The following is a 14,349-nucleotide window of genomic DNA, read 5'->3' as shown; positions in this document are numbered from 1 at the left end:
TAAGAATCAGTAGCCTAACAAGTTTCATGCATTACCTTAGTTGTTATATCTCTGTAATCTGATAGAAGTTACTTTTTTTTCCTCGAGAATTCTAGCATTTGGGATTGATGCTAAGTCAGTACTTGCTTTAGGTGACTCGATGACAAGGAATACTATTACTGAGAAATTGAGATCTTCTGGGAACTGTTTCAGCAACTATTACTGTAGTCAATTTTAGAACTTTTTCATCACCCCCAAAAGAAACCTTGTCTATTAGTAGTCATTTCTCATTTATTTCAAAATGATCCTGAGTTTGGAATTAGTGGAGAGCTATTATAACTGTACTCAGGATGTAGAGGAAAATATGCTTGTAATGAATGAACAAATCTCAGCACAGCAATAAAAACTGTAAGAAAGACTTTGTAGGTATACTAGAGCTGGAAAAATTTAACAGTTATATAAAAAAGTTCACCAAACCATTTAAACAGCAAATTAGAGATATAACAGAGACTGTGAACTTGAAGATCAATCAGTAGAAATTATCCATTCTGAAGGGCAGAGAGAAAAAAAGATTGAATAAAAATAAACAAAAATGAGTAGAGCTGGCATTTCACCAATAGTGAAGGTAAACCAGGCAGGTCTGTATGTCTAGGCCCAGAGAAATGTCATAGATGAAAAAGAGCAAGTCATAGGACAGGAGAGTGTGAGCCATATGTGTTACATCTGTAATGAAAAACCATAAAAGCTTTAAATAAAACATTACACTGAAATGGTGTCCCTTAATAAATACTGGTTCCACTGTATTCTGTACAGTAAATTCTATAACTTTGTGATTTCTCTAAAATAATGTTGCATTCTTGAGCTAGAATCTTCTAATAGATTGACCCAGATCCTGTAGATAGTTTTTAAAATGGTCCTTCCTCATTTCTCTACTTCTAGAAATGTATCTTCAAGTAATACGAGAGCAATTGTGTAAAGGCACTCATGGTATTTATAACAAAAATTCTAATTTTGTTAATAGAAGTTTCTAAAACAAATCATGATATATCCAATAGATGGAATACTAACTCAGTCATCAAAATGGTGTTACAGATCTGTATTTATTGATAAAGATGTCCATAATCTACCACTAAGTAGAAAAGTTTTTGAAGCAGTATAATAGTTTAATTCCATTTTTCTTTTAAAAATATATAAACACATAGGATAATCTATTTTTGTTACCCTTTTCTGCTTTCAAGACTTACTGTGAGGTGTATTTTAGAATCAAGGGAGAAAAATTATATCTATCTTTTTCTCAGAAAATAAAAACAAATAAAATACATATAAAATATAGAAAGATAAAAATAGTAAATGGTTCGTTTGAAGCTCATTTGTGTCCTCTTTGTACATTAGGAATTCTGGTTTGAGATAAAGCTGTGACTGAATGGCTGGATACACTGCCTTGCCTCTCTTTCCTTCCCCCAGTGCATGGTATTTTAACTGATTAATTACTCTTGTCCTTTCCCTTTTTCTGAAAATTGTACCCAATATCTGCTGGAGGCACTTGACCAGATATAAGAGTCTGGCTGAGCCCTGGGTATCAATATCCTGAGGATTTTCTCAGATTTCATGAGGGCATGAAAAGTTGCTTGTGAACTCCCATCGTTTTACACACCCATGGTATCTGTCCAGTAATACCTACATGAGTGATAGACATATAACTGGAACCAGAGTGGAGGCCTAGCTCATTGTTCTTGATTTTTCATGGATGGCAGGTTTTGGAGGGAAAATATTATGAACCCCACTATTAAGTGGGCAGTACAGTGCCAGAATTGTTCAGAGAAAAATTGGTCTAATAGCAATGAGAACAGCAGTTTACCTGGTTTCTAGAATAAAAATAGCATTGTAAAATTATGTTATAAGTTGTAATTTAAAAATAAATGAAGTTGTAGTACTTCTGTTCTTTGATGGAGTTTAATGTTGCTTTTGAGTTGAAAACAGTAGATGGCAGTGTCTCTCACACTAGAATACCTTTGAAGGAAACTGCAATTAGAGGCTCCAGAGTGGAAGGCGTATGCTGCCCTTTTGTGTGACCGCTAATTGGGCCAAGCTACTTTTCAGGACAAGAACTTAAGCACATACTCCTTTGTTTCTAAGGAAGAAAGTCTATTGTCATAGACTGTCCAGTACTGATGTTACAAAGTGAAAATACAGTTATGATTTGTAAAGTTTAAATCAAATTTCCTAGAGATGTGTGTACTTTATTCTTTTTAAATAGGTCCATTGACTGCCAGCTTCTCTTCTGTTTAAAAGGAATACTATGACATGACAATAATAAATATGTAGTGTTGGGTGTAGCAGAATGTCCTTTTAAAAATAGTGATAATATGAATTCTGTGACCATGAACGTTGAGGTTGCTAAAGAGAAAAAGAGCAAAAGAAACGAATGAAATTTGGGATTTTATAATCAGTCTAAGATCATCATGAGGCTAAAAATATCTGAGAATCAAGATACCAGATGTAAAAAGTGAGCTATAGTAAGATTTGCTGTTGTTTCATATGAATTATCTAAAGATAGGTGATAGGTAGATGTGTCCTTTGTGATTAGAAGAAAAGGAAAACTGTTTTCAACAGAAGAGGAGAACTTACACTTTTTTATTTGCTTGCCTGTTTTAATTACAAAATTATTTTTTGTATAAGTGGATATAGTATAAATGAAAGATGTATTCCTTAGTGTTTTCAACACTAGAAATATTTCAGCTTCTATCCTTACTCCTTAATCTGTGGTTGATTATATCACCAAGACACTGAATCTGTCCTCATACAGAGCCAAGTTACCCTGCTGGTTCCAGAGTAATCCATAAGATACAAATTGGGTGTTGGACTTACCCATTCACCTTGGTGTTTCTTTGCCCTTAACCAAATTAAATGACCTGTTGACCCTTAGTTTCCAGGTTAAATTAGGTCTGAGGTTGTTTGTATAGAAACAGATTTATAAATGAATGAAATTTTCATATGGAAACATTCATCTTTGCTAGCTGGACCACAAGCCTGGCCTTTCTGTCTCTAAGAGGATATGGATTTCTTTTTCCATTCCCTTATATCAGCGGTTCTCAACCTGTGGGTCATGACCCCGGCGGGGTCACGACCCACAGGTTGAGAAAACCGCTGCCTTATATCTCATAAGCACCTAGAAAAAAACCTGATGCATGTATCCACTTCCCTGGTACAAAGAGATACTTAATGAGACTTGTTGAATTAATGAGTAAATTTGAATCCTTTTTCTTTTATAGACCCTAACTTTGTTGAAAAATTTTAGGGGTGCTGAGTGGAAAAAGTAAACTGCCGGGTGCCAAAATTGTGCAATCCCCCCCCCCATATTTTATCTCATTAATTTTTTAATTTAGCTTATAAAAATGCATCATTACTATATATAATAATGATTACACATATTGTTATCCTAGGCTTTATGTTGTTACTGAAATGAATTCATTCCATTTAAAAGTATCACAAAACAAATCAACATTAAATTAAAGATATAATGTCACAGAGGTTTCAGCAAGAAGAGGTTCCTGATGGAACTGGGAAGAAGACAGTAAGCAATGTAAGAAAAAATATTAGCATACTCATATGTTAGGATCTTGATTAAAAGCTAATCATTTGTTAGCTTAAGGAAGACTTTCTGATTATGTGTCATTGCACGCAGGTGTTCACTGTGCCTGGGTTCCTGCCACTAAGTATAAGGAATGGAAGGGAATGTTTACTCAGAAACATCATGTCTGTAGTTATGAGTTCTCTGATAAGTTAAGTTCTGTCAATGGAATATTAAAAAAAAGCCTATGTCATGATCTTAGTGTCACTTTCTTTTGCTACTTCCATAACTTTGCATTATACATTTATTACATTTACAATCTTACCATGTGTCAGGTGCTGGGGCTGTGAAGTCACCACACAGCTCCTGCCTTTGAAGTGTTTTCAGTCTTGCGGTAGACAGGTGTATGAAGAAATGTAATAGTGTTGGCAGCACCAGTTATAAGGCTATATAAGGCAGAATTGGAACCCAGAAGGGTAGGGATCTACTAGGGTGGAAACAGTTGGTAAAGTCAGAGTATTTGTCACTAGACGTGCATTTTCTGGTATCTAACCAAAGAGAAAGTCACCAGTTCCTGAGCTGTTGAAATAGCCAGCTGTGACAGATTTATTGAGCAAGGTCACCAGCACAGCACCCTCCTAAGGCGTTTCCTCTTAAGCATGAATTTTAGAGCAGAATCTCTAAATAGAATGTCACTTCCCCATACCTTGCTGGTTAGGTTACAAGGGGTCTGGCCTTGGCTGTGCTGTTATCCTTGCGTCCCCGCTCTGTCTGGTATGGTGGTTTACTTATTCATGTTCATTAAGTGTTTACAGTGGATGAAATTGTTTGAAGAAAATTTATTTTATGCAAGAAATAAGTTGAGTATTGATTTCCTTTATAAATATATTTTTATTTTGTAAAAAGAGTTCCCCTAGAATTAATGTAAATAGCAGTTCCCCAGGACATTAAGTTTGAAAAACATTTTAATTTACCACTTTTCTGCAGTTTATTTCAGTATATAAAGTAAGTTATGCTTGCATAAATACTTAGACTTAATAACCCTTGTGATTAAAAGTTTACATTGTAGTAGTAATTTTTATTTGAGAGCCAACAATATGTGTGGTTTTAACAACTGATTTTACTTAACTTTTCATTTCAGAATTAAGACTCTGAGAAGGAAGGTAATCCAGAAGTTGGATTTTTAAACTTGCTACTTTTTTTTAATCTTATTTTTATTAATTTTAATGCAGTGACATTGATAAATCAGGGTACATATGTTCAGAGAAAACATCTCCAGATTATTTTGACATTGGATTATGCTGCATACCCCTCACGCAAAGTCCAATTGTCTTCTGTCACCTTCTATCTGGTTTTCTTAGTGCCCTTCCCCTCCCCACTTGCTACTTTCTTTAGAAAGTAATATTCATTAATACTAGAGTGAACATTTCTTTTTTCTTCTAAAATTTTGTATTAAAAACAAAAAGTCTTCAGGCAGAATGACTTTTTTGAATGTCATATATAATTACCTCCTCTCTTTATATTCTTCTTTTTGAATACAGCTCTAAGAATAAATATTGAAACGTTTGTGATTTTTCAGATACGGTTAAAAAACTCCAGGACCAAAAACATGACATGGAAAGAGAAATCAAGACACTGCACAGGAGACTTCGGGTAGGATAAGTCTTTATGTATTATCTCATTAGAAAAAATAGTTTTCTGAAAGTTAAGCATAGGGCAGTCATTGACCATGTTAATGTTCATGTTAAGCTTCAAGTACAATTATAACATTGATGCCACGAGGCTTTGGGCAGAAAGCAGATGTCATCATTTCAAATTAGGACTGGCACTACATTCTGGGTAGGAGAATGTACTAGTAGTTTATGAGTGGTGATTTTAGAAAGATGGATTTAAGAAGCAAGTGTTAAATTTTGGAAAGAAAGCATATTAACTCTTTGAGGATAAAGTATCTGAAACCAACTCTTTTCAGTCTTCTGTGGATTTGATCAGCTTGCCAGCAGCTGTACACTCTGGTGCAGAGGGTGGGGGCAGCTGTGTCATAGACTGTCATGCGCTGTTGCTCAGGCTGCCTTCACAGTGTCAGAGCGTTGCTTTGGGGTGGCGGGCACTGGGCTTGGAAGTTGGCAGCTGTTGCTGTGGTGGACGTGATGCCCTGGGGAGGCTTCCCCAACCAGCCATACCCACCTCTGTCATGGCTGTGGGAAGCAGTGGACTGTACAGTTCCTTAGCTTTTCTCTTTGTCTCTTTCTGATTTTGTCTGCCTAGATTAAGTATAGTGTTTTTCTTCTGGCTTCCTCTTCCTTTTCCTTTACTTTTGATTTTTCTTTTCCTGTTAGATTTTGATGTCAGGATACTTGTAGTGTTGCACTATAAGATCTTTCATTATGGTTCACACACCATTTATCCACCTCCTTGAGCTTTTCAGAGGTAAAGCGCTATAAAATTTTCATGTTTATTTTCATAAGACTTACTTTGAAACTTGAATGAGGAAGGGAGACTTGATATTACCATCATTAATATTTTTTGTACATTTTTTGAATGCTTGATGCCTGAGACAGATTGCTAGGAAATCTTTTCCTCATTAAGAAGAAGCTCAATAATAATTGCATTACCAGTTAACTATAGATAATAACAATTCTCTGGGATTTGAACAAAATTTATAATTTGGGACAGTGCATTATAGCAACCTAACCATAAACACATTTTATTTTTTAAAAATAAGTCCTTATTGCTCTCTTTTGGGAATAAAAATTTAGTTTTTTAATATAGGAAGAATCTGCAGAATGGCGGCAGTTTCAAGCTGATCTTCAGACTGCGGTGGTTATTGCAAACGACATTAAATCCGAAGCCCAAGAGGAGATTGGTGATCTGAAGCGCCGGTTACATGAGGCTCAGGAGAAAAATGAGAAACTCACAAAAGAATTGGAAGAAATAAAGTCACGCAAGTATGTCTTGAGAAACCAATTGTGTACATGTGTTTTAATAGAGAACACTTAAATTTTCTCATGTGGTATTATGGAAAGAATGTGGGGTTTGATACTAGTATGACTGTGTTTGAATCTAGTGGAAGTTACTCAACTTTTCTGGCCTCGTTTTATGACACTTGTGAAATAGTGTTGTCTATCTGGTCTTTCAGAGTCGTCAGTGTCCATAATCATAACACCTCTGGAGGGGGCCAGAATGGTCCCTAGCGTAGGGTACACTATATGGTTCTCCCCTGTCTTCTAACCCCATATTCTAGCCCTGTGGCTTTTGTTTAGATTAAAGCCTTGTGATTAAGGATGCAGACTGGAGGCAGACAGACTTATCTCCCATCCAGCTCTGCCTCTTACTAGCTCCATGATCTTGGTCACAGCTCTTAGTTTGTTCATCTTTAAAATGAAGACAAACTGCTTGCTTTGCAGTGTTGTTGTCAGACTTAGATGAGATGTGCCTGCAGGGCCAGGACAAATATGCTTTAGCTAGTAGTATTAGAGACCCAGGTAAAGGATGCAAAGTGAATTTTTCTCCATCACTTACTTGAGGAGTTTTCACTTGTTTTTTGCTTATTACCACATGAATCTCTCCAGTGGTATTTTTTCTCATCTAACATTGAGATGATTGGAAACCCATAAAAAGTATTAGATGAGATGACATTTGTGATATGCTCAGAGTTTTTCAATGAGGCTCTTATCTAAGAGAGGGGGAAAACAGTTTTTGTGTTTGAGGTTATTATTACGAATTTGATTATTTATTACTTTGAGTAATTCTTAAGTAGGCGTAGGGAAAAAATTTCAGAAATATTTAACAGAATATCTGTGAAAAACTCATAATCATATTTTACTGTTGCCTAGCACTAGAATATGGCCTAGTAGACAGTGTTGCTCAATCATTTTTATTTGGCTTCCTTAAACAGAACATGAAACGAGGCAGAAGATTATTGTTTTTCCACTGGTATAAAACTCGTATTACATTACCTTTTTTTTTTTTTTTTTTTTTTTTTGTATTTTTCTGAAGTTGGAAACAAGGAGGCAGTCAGACAGACTCCCGCATGCGTCTGACCGAGATCCACGCGGCATGCCCACCAGGGGGCTATGCTCTGCCCATCTGGGGCGTTGCTCTGTTGTAACCAGAGCCATTCTAGAGCCTGAGGCAGAGGCCATAGAGCCATCCTCAGCGCCCGGGCGAACTTTGCTCCAATGGAGCCTTGGCTGTGGGAGGTGAAGAGAGAGACAGAGAGGAAGGAGAGGGGGAGAGGTGGAGAAGCAGATGGGCGCTTCTCCTGTGTGCCCTGGCCGGGAATCGAACCCAGGACTCCTGTATGCCAGGCTGACGCTGTACCACTGAGCCATCTGGCCAGGGCCTACATTACCTTTTTTATCTGTATACTCTGAAATGAATTGTGTATCAGAAATGTTACATTCAAAAGTTGAGTTTCTGCATTTCTACTTGTAAAGAATCATTCCAGGCCCTGGCCGGTTGACTCAGCGGTAGAGCATTGGCCTGGTGTGTGAAGGTCCCCGGTTCAACTTCTGGCCAAGGCACACAGGAGAAGCGCCCATATGCTTCTCCACCCTTCCCCATTTCCTTTCTCTCCATCTCTCTTCCCCTCCTGCAGCCAAGGCTCTATTGGAGCAAAGTTGGCCCAGGCACTGCAGATGACTCCATGGCCTCTGCCTCAGGTGCTAGAATGGCTCTGATTGCAATGGAGCAAAGCCCCAGATGGGCAGAGCATCGCCCCCTGGTGGGCTTGCTGGGTGGATCCCAGTTGGGTGCATACGTGAGTCTGTCTTTCTGCCTCCCCGCATCTTACTTCAGAAAAAAAAAAAGAAGAATCATTCCATTGGCTCCTGAAAGCTTGTCAGTCATTCGTGGAGATACATATTTAAAGGCATTGTGTCTTGTAGAGCAGCAACTCCCATAGTCAGGTCTGCAAGGGCATACTGTTTTCATACTAATACTGACATGTTGCTTGCCCTTTTCACTGTGTTGACTTTTACACCAATAGTGAAAAGCAAGTGCAAATTGTGGATAAATCATGGCCTTGGCATTGAATTATACTCATATTCATTGTATTCTTCACCACCACACCCTTGCATTTTCAAAAGTGCAAGTTTCACTTAAAAATATCCATGATGAAGCAGTAAGTTATTGATATTACTACATCTAGGTCCCAGAGTATACTCTTTTTAATGTTCTGTGTGACGAAATGGGAAGTACACATAAAGCACTTCTGCATATACCCAAGTATGACATTGTCTGGAGGAAAGTATGGTGTTGCTTTAGATTGTGCTATTTTCTTCTTTCATTTAATACCATTATTACTTGAGACTGACGACTATGAATATTGGTATTGGTGGCTATTTCTTTTTCTTTTTTTTTTTTTTTTTTACAGAGACAGGAGAGAGTCAGAGAGAGGGATAGATAGGGACAGACAGACAGGAATGGAGAGAGATGAGAAGCATCAATCATTAGTTTTTTGTTGTGTCACCTTAGTTGTCCATTGATTGCTTTCTCATATGTGCCTTAACCAGGGGGCTACAGCAGACTGAGTAACCCCTTGCTTGAGCCAGCGACCCTGGGTCCAAGCTGGTGAGCCTTGCTCAAACCAGATAAGCCCACGCTCAAGCTGGCGACCTTGGGGTCTCAAACCTGGGTCCTCCATATCCCAGTTCGATGCTCTATCCACTGCGCCGCCGCCTGTTTCTTGAAATTCATTAAGAGAGCCTGTCACATCTAGGAAAACAACTGACAGTATTTGTTGCCAGTGATAAAATAATGGGCTTTCAAGCAAATGTTAGGATTTTGGAAAACTTATATGTACCATTGCAAGCTTGGCAGCTTTCCATGTTTAAAGAGTTTACTGATGAGATCATTGGTAATATTAGCAAATGTGACTTCTAAAAAATAAATTATATAATGACAAGCATCAACATTTGGAAAATTCGTTTAATTTAGTGATCCATTATTTTCCATATGACCTGTGCATGAGGTAACAATCATGTATAGGTAAAAGATCCATTCAGAGTACAAGATAGACCAGGGAATTTTAATGGACAGAGTAGAAAATTCATTCATGTGCTTTCAGATTCCACATTGCAGCTAACTACCACTTATTGTGTTTTGGTGTAGTATCAAGGAAGAATAGCCACAGTTATCTAAAAGGCCACATTATTTTAATATCATTAAAATTTTCTTCCTTTTTCCAACTCTGTATTTGTGCAAAGCCTGCTTTTTTTTCACATTACAATACTTTGAATATAGAAGAAATGAAAACCTAGCAGTATTCTGTTAAATCGGACATTAAAGAGGCATGCAAAAATATAAAAACACTACTGATCTTTTTAATATTTTTTGGTTTTTGAAAATTTAGTCATTTTCCTTTAAAAATTTTTTAAAAATGTATTGATTTAGAGAGAAAGAAATATTGACCTTTTGTTCTGCCGATTTATACATTTATTGGTTGAGTCCTATATGTGCCCTGATTGTGGATCAAACCCTCAGCCTTGTTGTGTGAGGACGATACGCTAACCCGGTGGTTCTCAAACTTTTTGATGTCGGGGTGAATTAAAAAATCCTACAAATAATTGTAGGCGCACTATATACAAATTTCTGAGAAATATGTTAAAATAAGTCAAATATTAAAGAAAAAATATAAAGTCCAAGTGTTCTTTTATGGTAATTAAAATAAATACGACAAAATTAAATTTATTCTGACATTAAAAAACATTTTTATGTTACTTTTTTTTTGTATTTTTCTGAAGTTGGAAACGGGGAGGCAGTCAGACAGACTCCCGCATGTGCCCTACTGGGATCCACCTGGCACACCCACCAGGGGGCGATGCTCTGCCCCTCTGGGGCATTGCTCTGTTGCAACCAGAGCCATTCCAGCACCTGAGGCAGAGGCCATAGAGCCATCCTCAGCGCCCGGGCCAACTTTGCTCCAGTGGAGCCTTGGCTGTGGGAAGGGAAGAGAGAGACAGAGAGGAAGGAGAGGGGGAGGGGCTTCTCCTGTGTGCCCTGGCCGGGAATCGAACCCAGGACTCCTGTATGCCAGGCCGACGCTCTACCACTGAGCCAACCGGCCAGGGCCTATGTTACATTTTTTGAGTTATGCTTTATAGAATTCGTAAAAAAGAGGGGTTAAAAAATAATGACAAAAAAGTTACTTTTTTATATATATAGATACATTCTTGGTAAGATTTAGTAAATTCGGCAGGTCCCGGCACAAATGTGTTTAAGTTTTTTCATTCTTGTGTTTATGAGAAACATGAGCCTGATGTGTCCTAGCGATTTCTTCAATGTTTGGGCATATATTTGAAAGGCAAACTCTCATTTCCTCTTCAATACATTGAAGAACTCCTCTCTTTTTACTCTTAATTGTGTTGAGGGTAGAAAATCCTAATTCACATAAATAGGATGTTGAAAATTATAGTAAAATGTTCAAAGCCTTTTTAGATATTGCCACAAATTCTTCTTTTATAGACATCCAAAAGACTTCAAGAGACAATTCCTAATCATCAATGCGCAATCAGTGGATATAGCTTCCAGTTCTTCTTCTTCTGTTCATGTTAAACCAAAATCACTTGAAGCCTCCATGAATGGGTTTCTAATCCAATCGTATTGTTCAGTGTTAAGTGATGGAAAGTACTATAAATTAAATTCTGCCCGTCAGCCTTCAAGTCCTATTTTATTTACACTTAACTTTTGTTCACTTCCTGAATTGGATTCTTCAATATTATGCTTCTTTTTGAAAAATCTATCCAATTTATTTGGGTTTATTTACCTAAAAATAATATAATGATGTGTGCTAATAATAAATATAATAATAATGTGTTAACAAAAAGCAGTATTTCTGTAATGAAATGGTATAATAGAGTAACTATATTTATTTTATATTTGGGCACATGCTGTGAACCAGCGCAGCTAGTAATTCCAGGTCCCGAGTGGGAATGATGCGGAATTAAGAAAATATGGGGTCGGGAGAGCCCTGTAATTGCTGCTAGCAAGAACAAAGCACGCCCAAAAACTGCATCTTGCTTTATTTGTAGGGCAAAGTGAGGCCATTAGCAAATCAGTGGTCTTTGATCACATTTCCAAGGCAACCCAAGAATTTTACCAAGAGCAGAAAACCCCCCACCATACATATCATCTTAGCTTTACACCAAACAAAGGATAGAAGAAACTTGCCTCCGTTCTTTCAGGGGAACATAGAGGGTAGTATAAACAGTCCAGCACCACAGCTTAACAGCCTTTTGCAACCTAATCAGGCAAGTGAAGTGGAGGGTTGGGCAGACTGTCAGCTTACAGCCAATTCTCCACACCTGTGTCTCCCAAAAATCTAAACTCCAAAAACCCTGTTGGTTTTTTGGTTCCCAAAAGGCACATATTTCTCTGGAATACCATAGGGTGCACCTGGAAATCTTCTAGGGCGCACCAGTGTGCCCTGGCGCAAACTTTGAGAACCACTGCTCTAACTAGTTGAGCTATTATAGTTATTTCATAAAGTCCTGGGTTTATTTTTAGATTAATTAAATATTTTGAATATTTCTTAGGTTTAATTTCTAATATGGTAAATGTCAATAGATATAACCTACATAAAGAAAAGCTCTTTGGGGTTCTCAATAATTTTTAAGAGTGAAAAGGTGCTTTAAGACCAAAAAAGTTTGATAATCACTCTTGTACATGCTTTATTAAACTTTCTGTTTGTGTCTCTTATGGCAAAAAAACACTGTCAGAAGAGCCAAATGACATATTTTTCTAAGAACAGGATTAATTTTTGTTCACCTATAACTTACTTGATAGTTACATGACATGTATAAACCTGCAACTGAAATTTCATTCCAGATGAAACCTTATGCATTAGCTCAGTGAGTTAGAGCTGGCCTGAAATGAAGTGCAGTTGATTATTTTAGATGACTCATGACCCATCACACTGTACATCTAGGAGACTTCATGTTATTAATATGGGCTCGGTCTTTTTTTTTTCTTTTCGCCCTTTGTAGAAATTGTATTTAGAGACTACAGCAGTTTTAAAATTTTATTTTAAAAGTGTATATGGCCTTTGATTTCATTTCTTTGTATTTCCATGTGTATGCATGGCATATTAGATAGACATGATAGATTGTCTGTATGATATGGTGAGTTCCCAGACTCTCCTGAGAAGGCCGGGCCTTTTCAGCAGCCCAGAAGCTTGAGATTCCAGTACTGAGTCAGAATCTTGGCCAGTCCACCTCCCTTTTTACTGCTAATTGATTACTGATGTCCTCACCTTACACTTACTCAGATGAAAATGGAAACTGATGGTTACTTAACCTACTTAGGATAACCTGATATAAATATTTTAATGTCATTTCCTGGAATTTACCAAGCAAATGAGAATATTATACCAAGTAATTTACTCAGCTAAAACTGATACTATTTTTTATTTTAAACTGATACTTTTTAATGCTTTTTAGTTGGGAGGGGAAAATGTGTATTATCTAGTATATATGTAAAAAATGCCCCAATTTCAATATTGTTTTCAGGCAAGAGGAGGAACGAGGCCGGGTGTATAACTACATGAATGCTGTGGAGAGAGACTTGGCAGCCTTAAGACAAGGGATGGGACTGAGTAGAAGGTCCTCGACTTCCTCTGAGCCCACCCCGACTGTTAAAACCCTCATTAAGTCCTTCGACAGTGCATCTCAAGGTAATTTTTTAGACGTTGTGCCAAGGGCAGTCATAATTACTTACCGTATATTCTCTGGTCTAGTTTGATAATCTTTACTGTCTAACTCTCTAAATGTCATCAACTTGCATATAGTATTAGTGAGTTCACCTTACTATAAGGTGTTTTGTAACAGGAGATATAGGAAATTTTCAGCTTCAGAGATCTTGGTCTCAGACTTGTGCCTTTCCCCATGCAGAGATGTGTTTTCACACATGCCTGTGACTCTGAGAACCTTCTCTGTGCCTGAGAACTTCCAGATGTCTGACTTCAGCCCTTTCATTTCCTCCGAACTTTTTTCAGGCCTGTGTACTCAAATTCCTAGTTGACTTTGACATTCAGATGTTTCCTAGACATCTTATGTCTAAAACCAAATCTTGTTCCTCAGCTCTAATCTTCTCTGTGTTAGTGGCACACCGTTCTACCTACTTACTTAAGCCAGCATCTAGGAATCTTCCTTCTTCCTTATATCCTTTTTCTTCCTTTGCATCTAGCCCACTAGCAAGTCCTCTTAATCCAACCTCCAACGTGCATATCTTTGCTTTGTCTGCTTCCCTCTATCTCTTAGTGGCATAATCAACTAATAGTTCAAGCCACCATCAACTATTGATTTCTGTAACCTCCTAATTAGTCTCATTTTATTTCATGATAGATCTTATTTAAAATTATTTACTTGCTTTATTCTAGTGAGAGTGAAATTCAGATACCCAGATGCTGACATGGTTTGACTCTGCCTTCCCCTTAACCTCATTTGAACCACTTCACCCACCTGCCAGCTGCGCTGCACTTTGGGTCCTGAAACAAGTCAGGCTCTGTATCACATACGCTTTCTTCTGCTTGAAAGCACGCCCTCCCCACCTTCAAGCGACTGGAAAAACCATGGTTGGAAATAAACATAACTTCTGTAGGGAACAAAAAACCCACCTAGTGGTAAGGGCAGCACTGATTGCTGGGCAGGCATGGCTGTGAGTGTCTGGTGGGGGTGAGCATCAGCCCGCACAGTTTCTAGAGGAGCTGAGAGCATTGGTTTAGTGAACCCACAAGGAAGACCAGTTACAAAAGCTTCCACTGTGCTGTATGCATTCATTATATACTTGTTTGTTTGTTGTTT

The 14,349-nt window shown here is 37.7% G+C and overlaps 1 protein-coding gene across 3 annotated transcripts in view; it reads left to right on the top strand.

The window, feature by feature from the left end:
* SPECC1L (sperm antigen with calponin homology and coiled-coil domains 1 like) overlaps positions 1-14,349 on the top strand; it is a 142,762-nt gene that overhangs the window by 57,101 nt on the left and 71,312 nt on the right. For all 3 annotated transcript variants that reach the window (XM_066260034.1, XM_066260035.1, XM_066260036.1), the window contains 3 exons: positions 5,130-5,203; positions 6,320-6,495; positions 13,057-13,220. In XM_066260034.1, coding sequence (XP_066116131.1) covers positions 5,130-5,203; positions 6,320-6,495; positions 13,057-13,220 — 414 coding nt within the window. The remainder of the gene's footprint in view (positions 1-5,129; positions 5,204-6,319; positions 6,496-13,056; positions 13,221-14,349) is intronic.

This window comes from Saccopteryx bilineata, chromosome 2, assembly GCF_036850765.1.
Source record: "Saccopteryx bilineata isolate mSacBil1 chromosome 2, mSacBil1_pri_phased_curated, whole genome shotgun sequence".
In the NCBI taxonomy this organism is placed as follows: domain Eukaryota; kingdom Metazoa; phylum Chordata; class Mammalia; order Chiroptera; family Emballonuridae; genus Saccopteryx; species Saccopteryx bilineata.
Note: the sequence above shows the minus strand (reverse complement) of the source record. Positions and strands in the feature narration are given on the sequence as shown.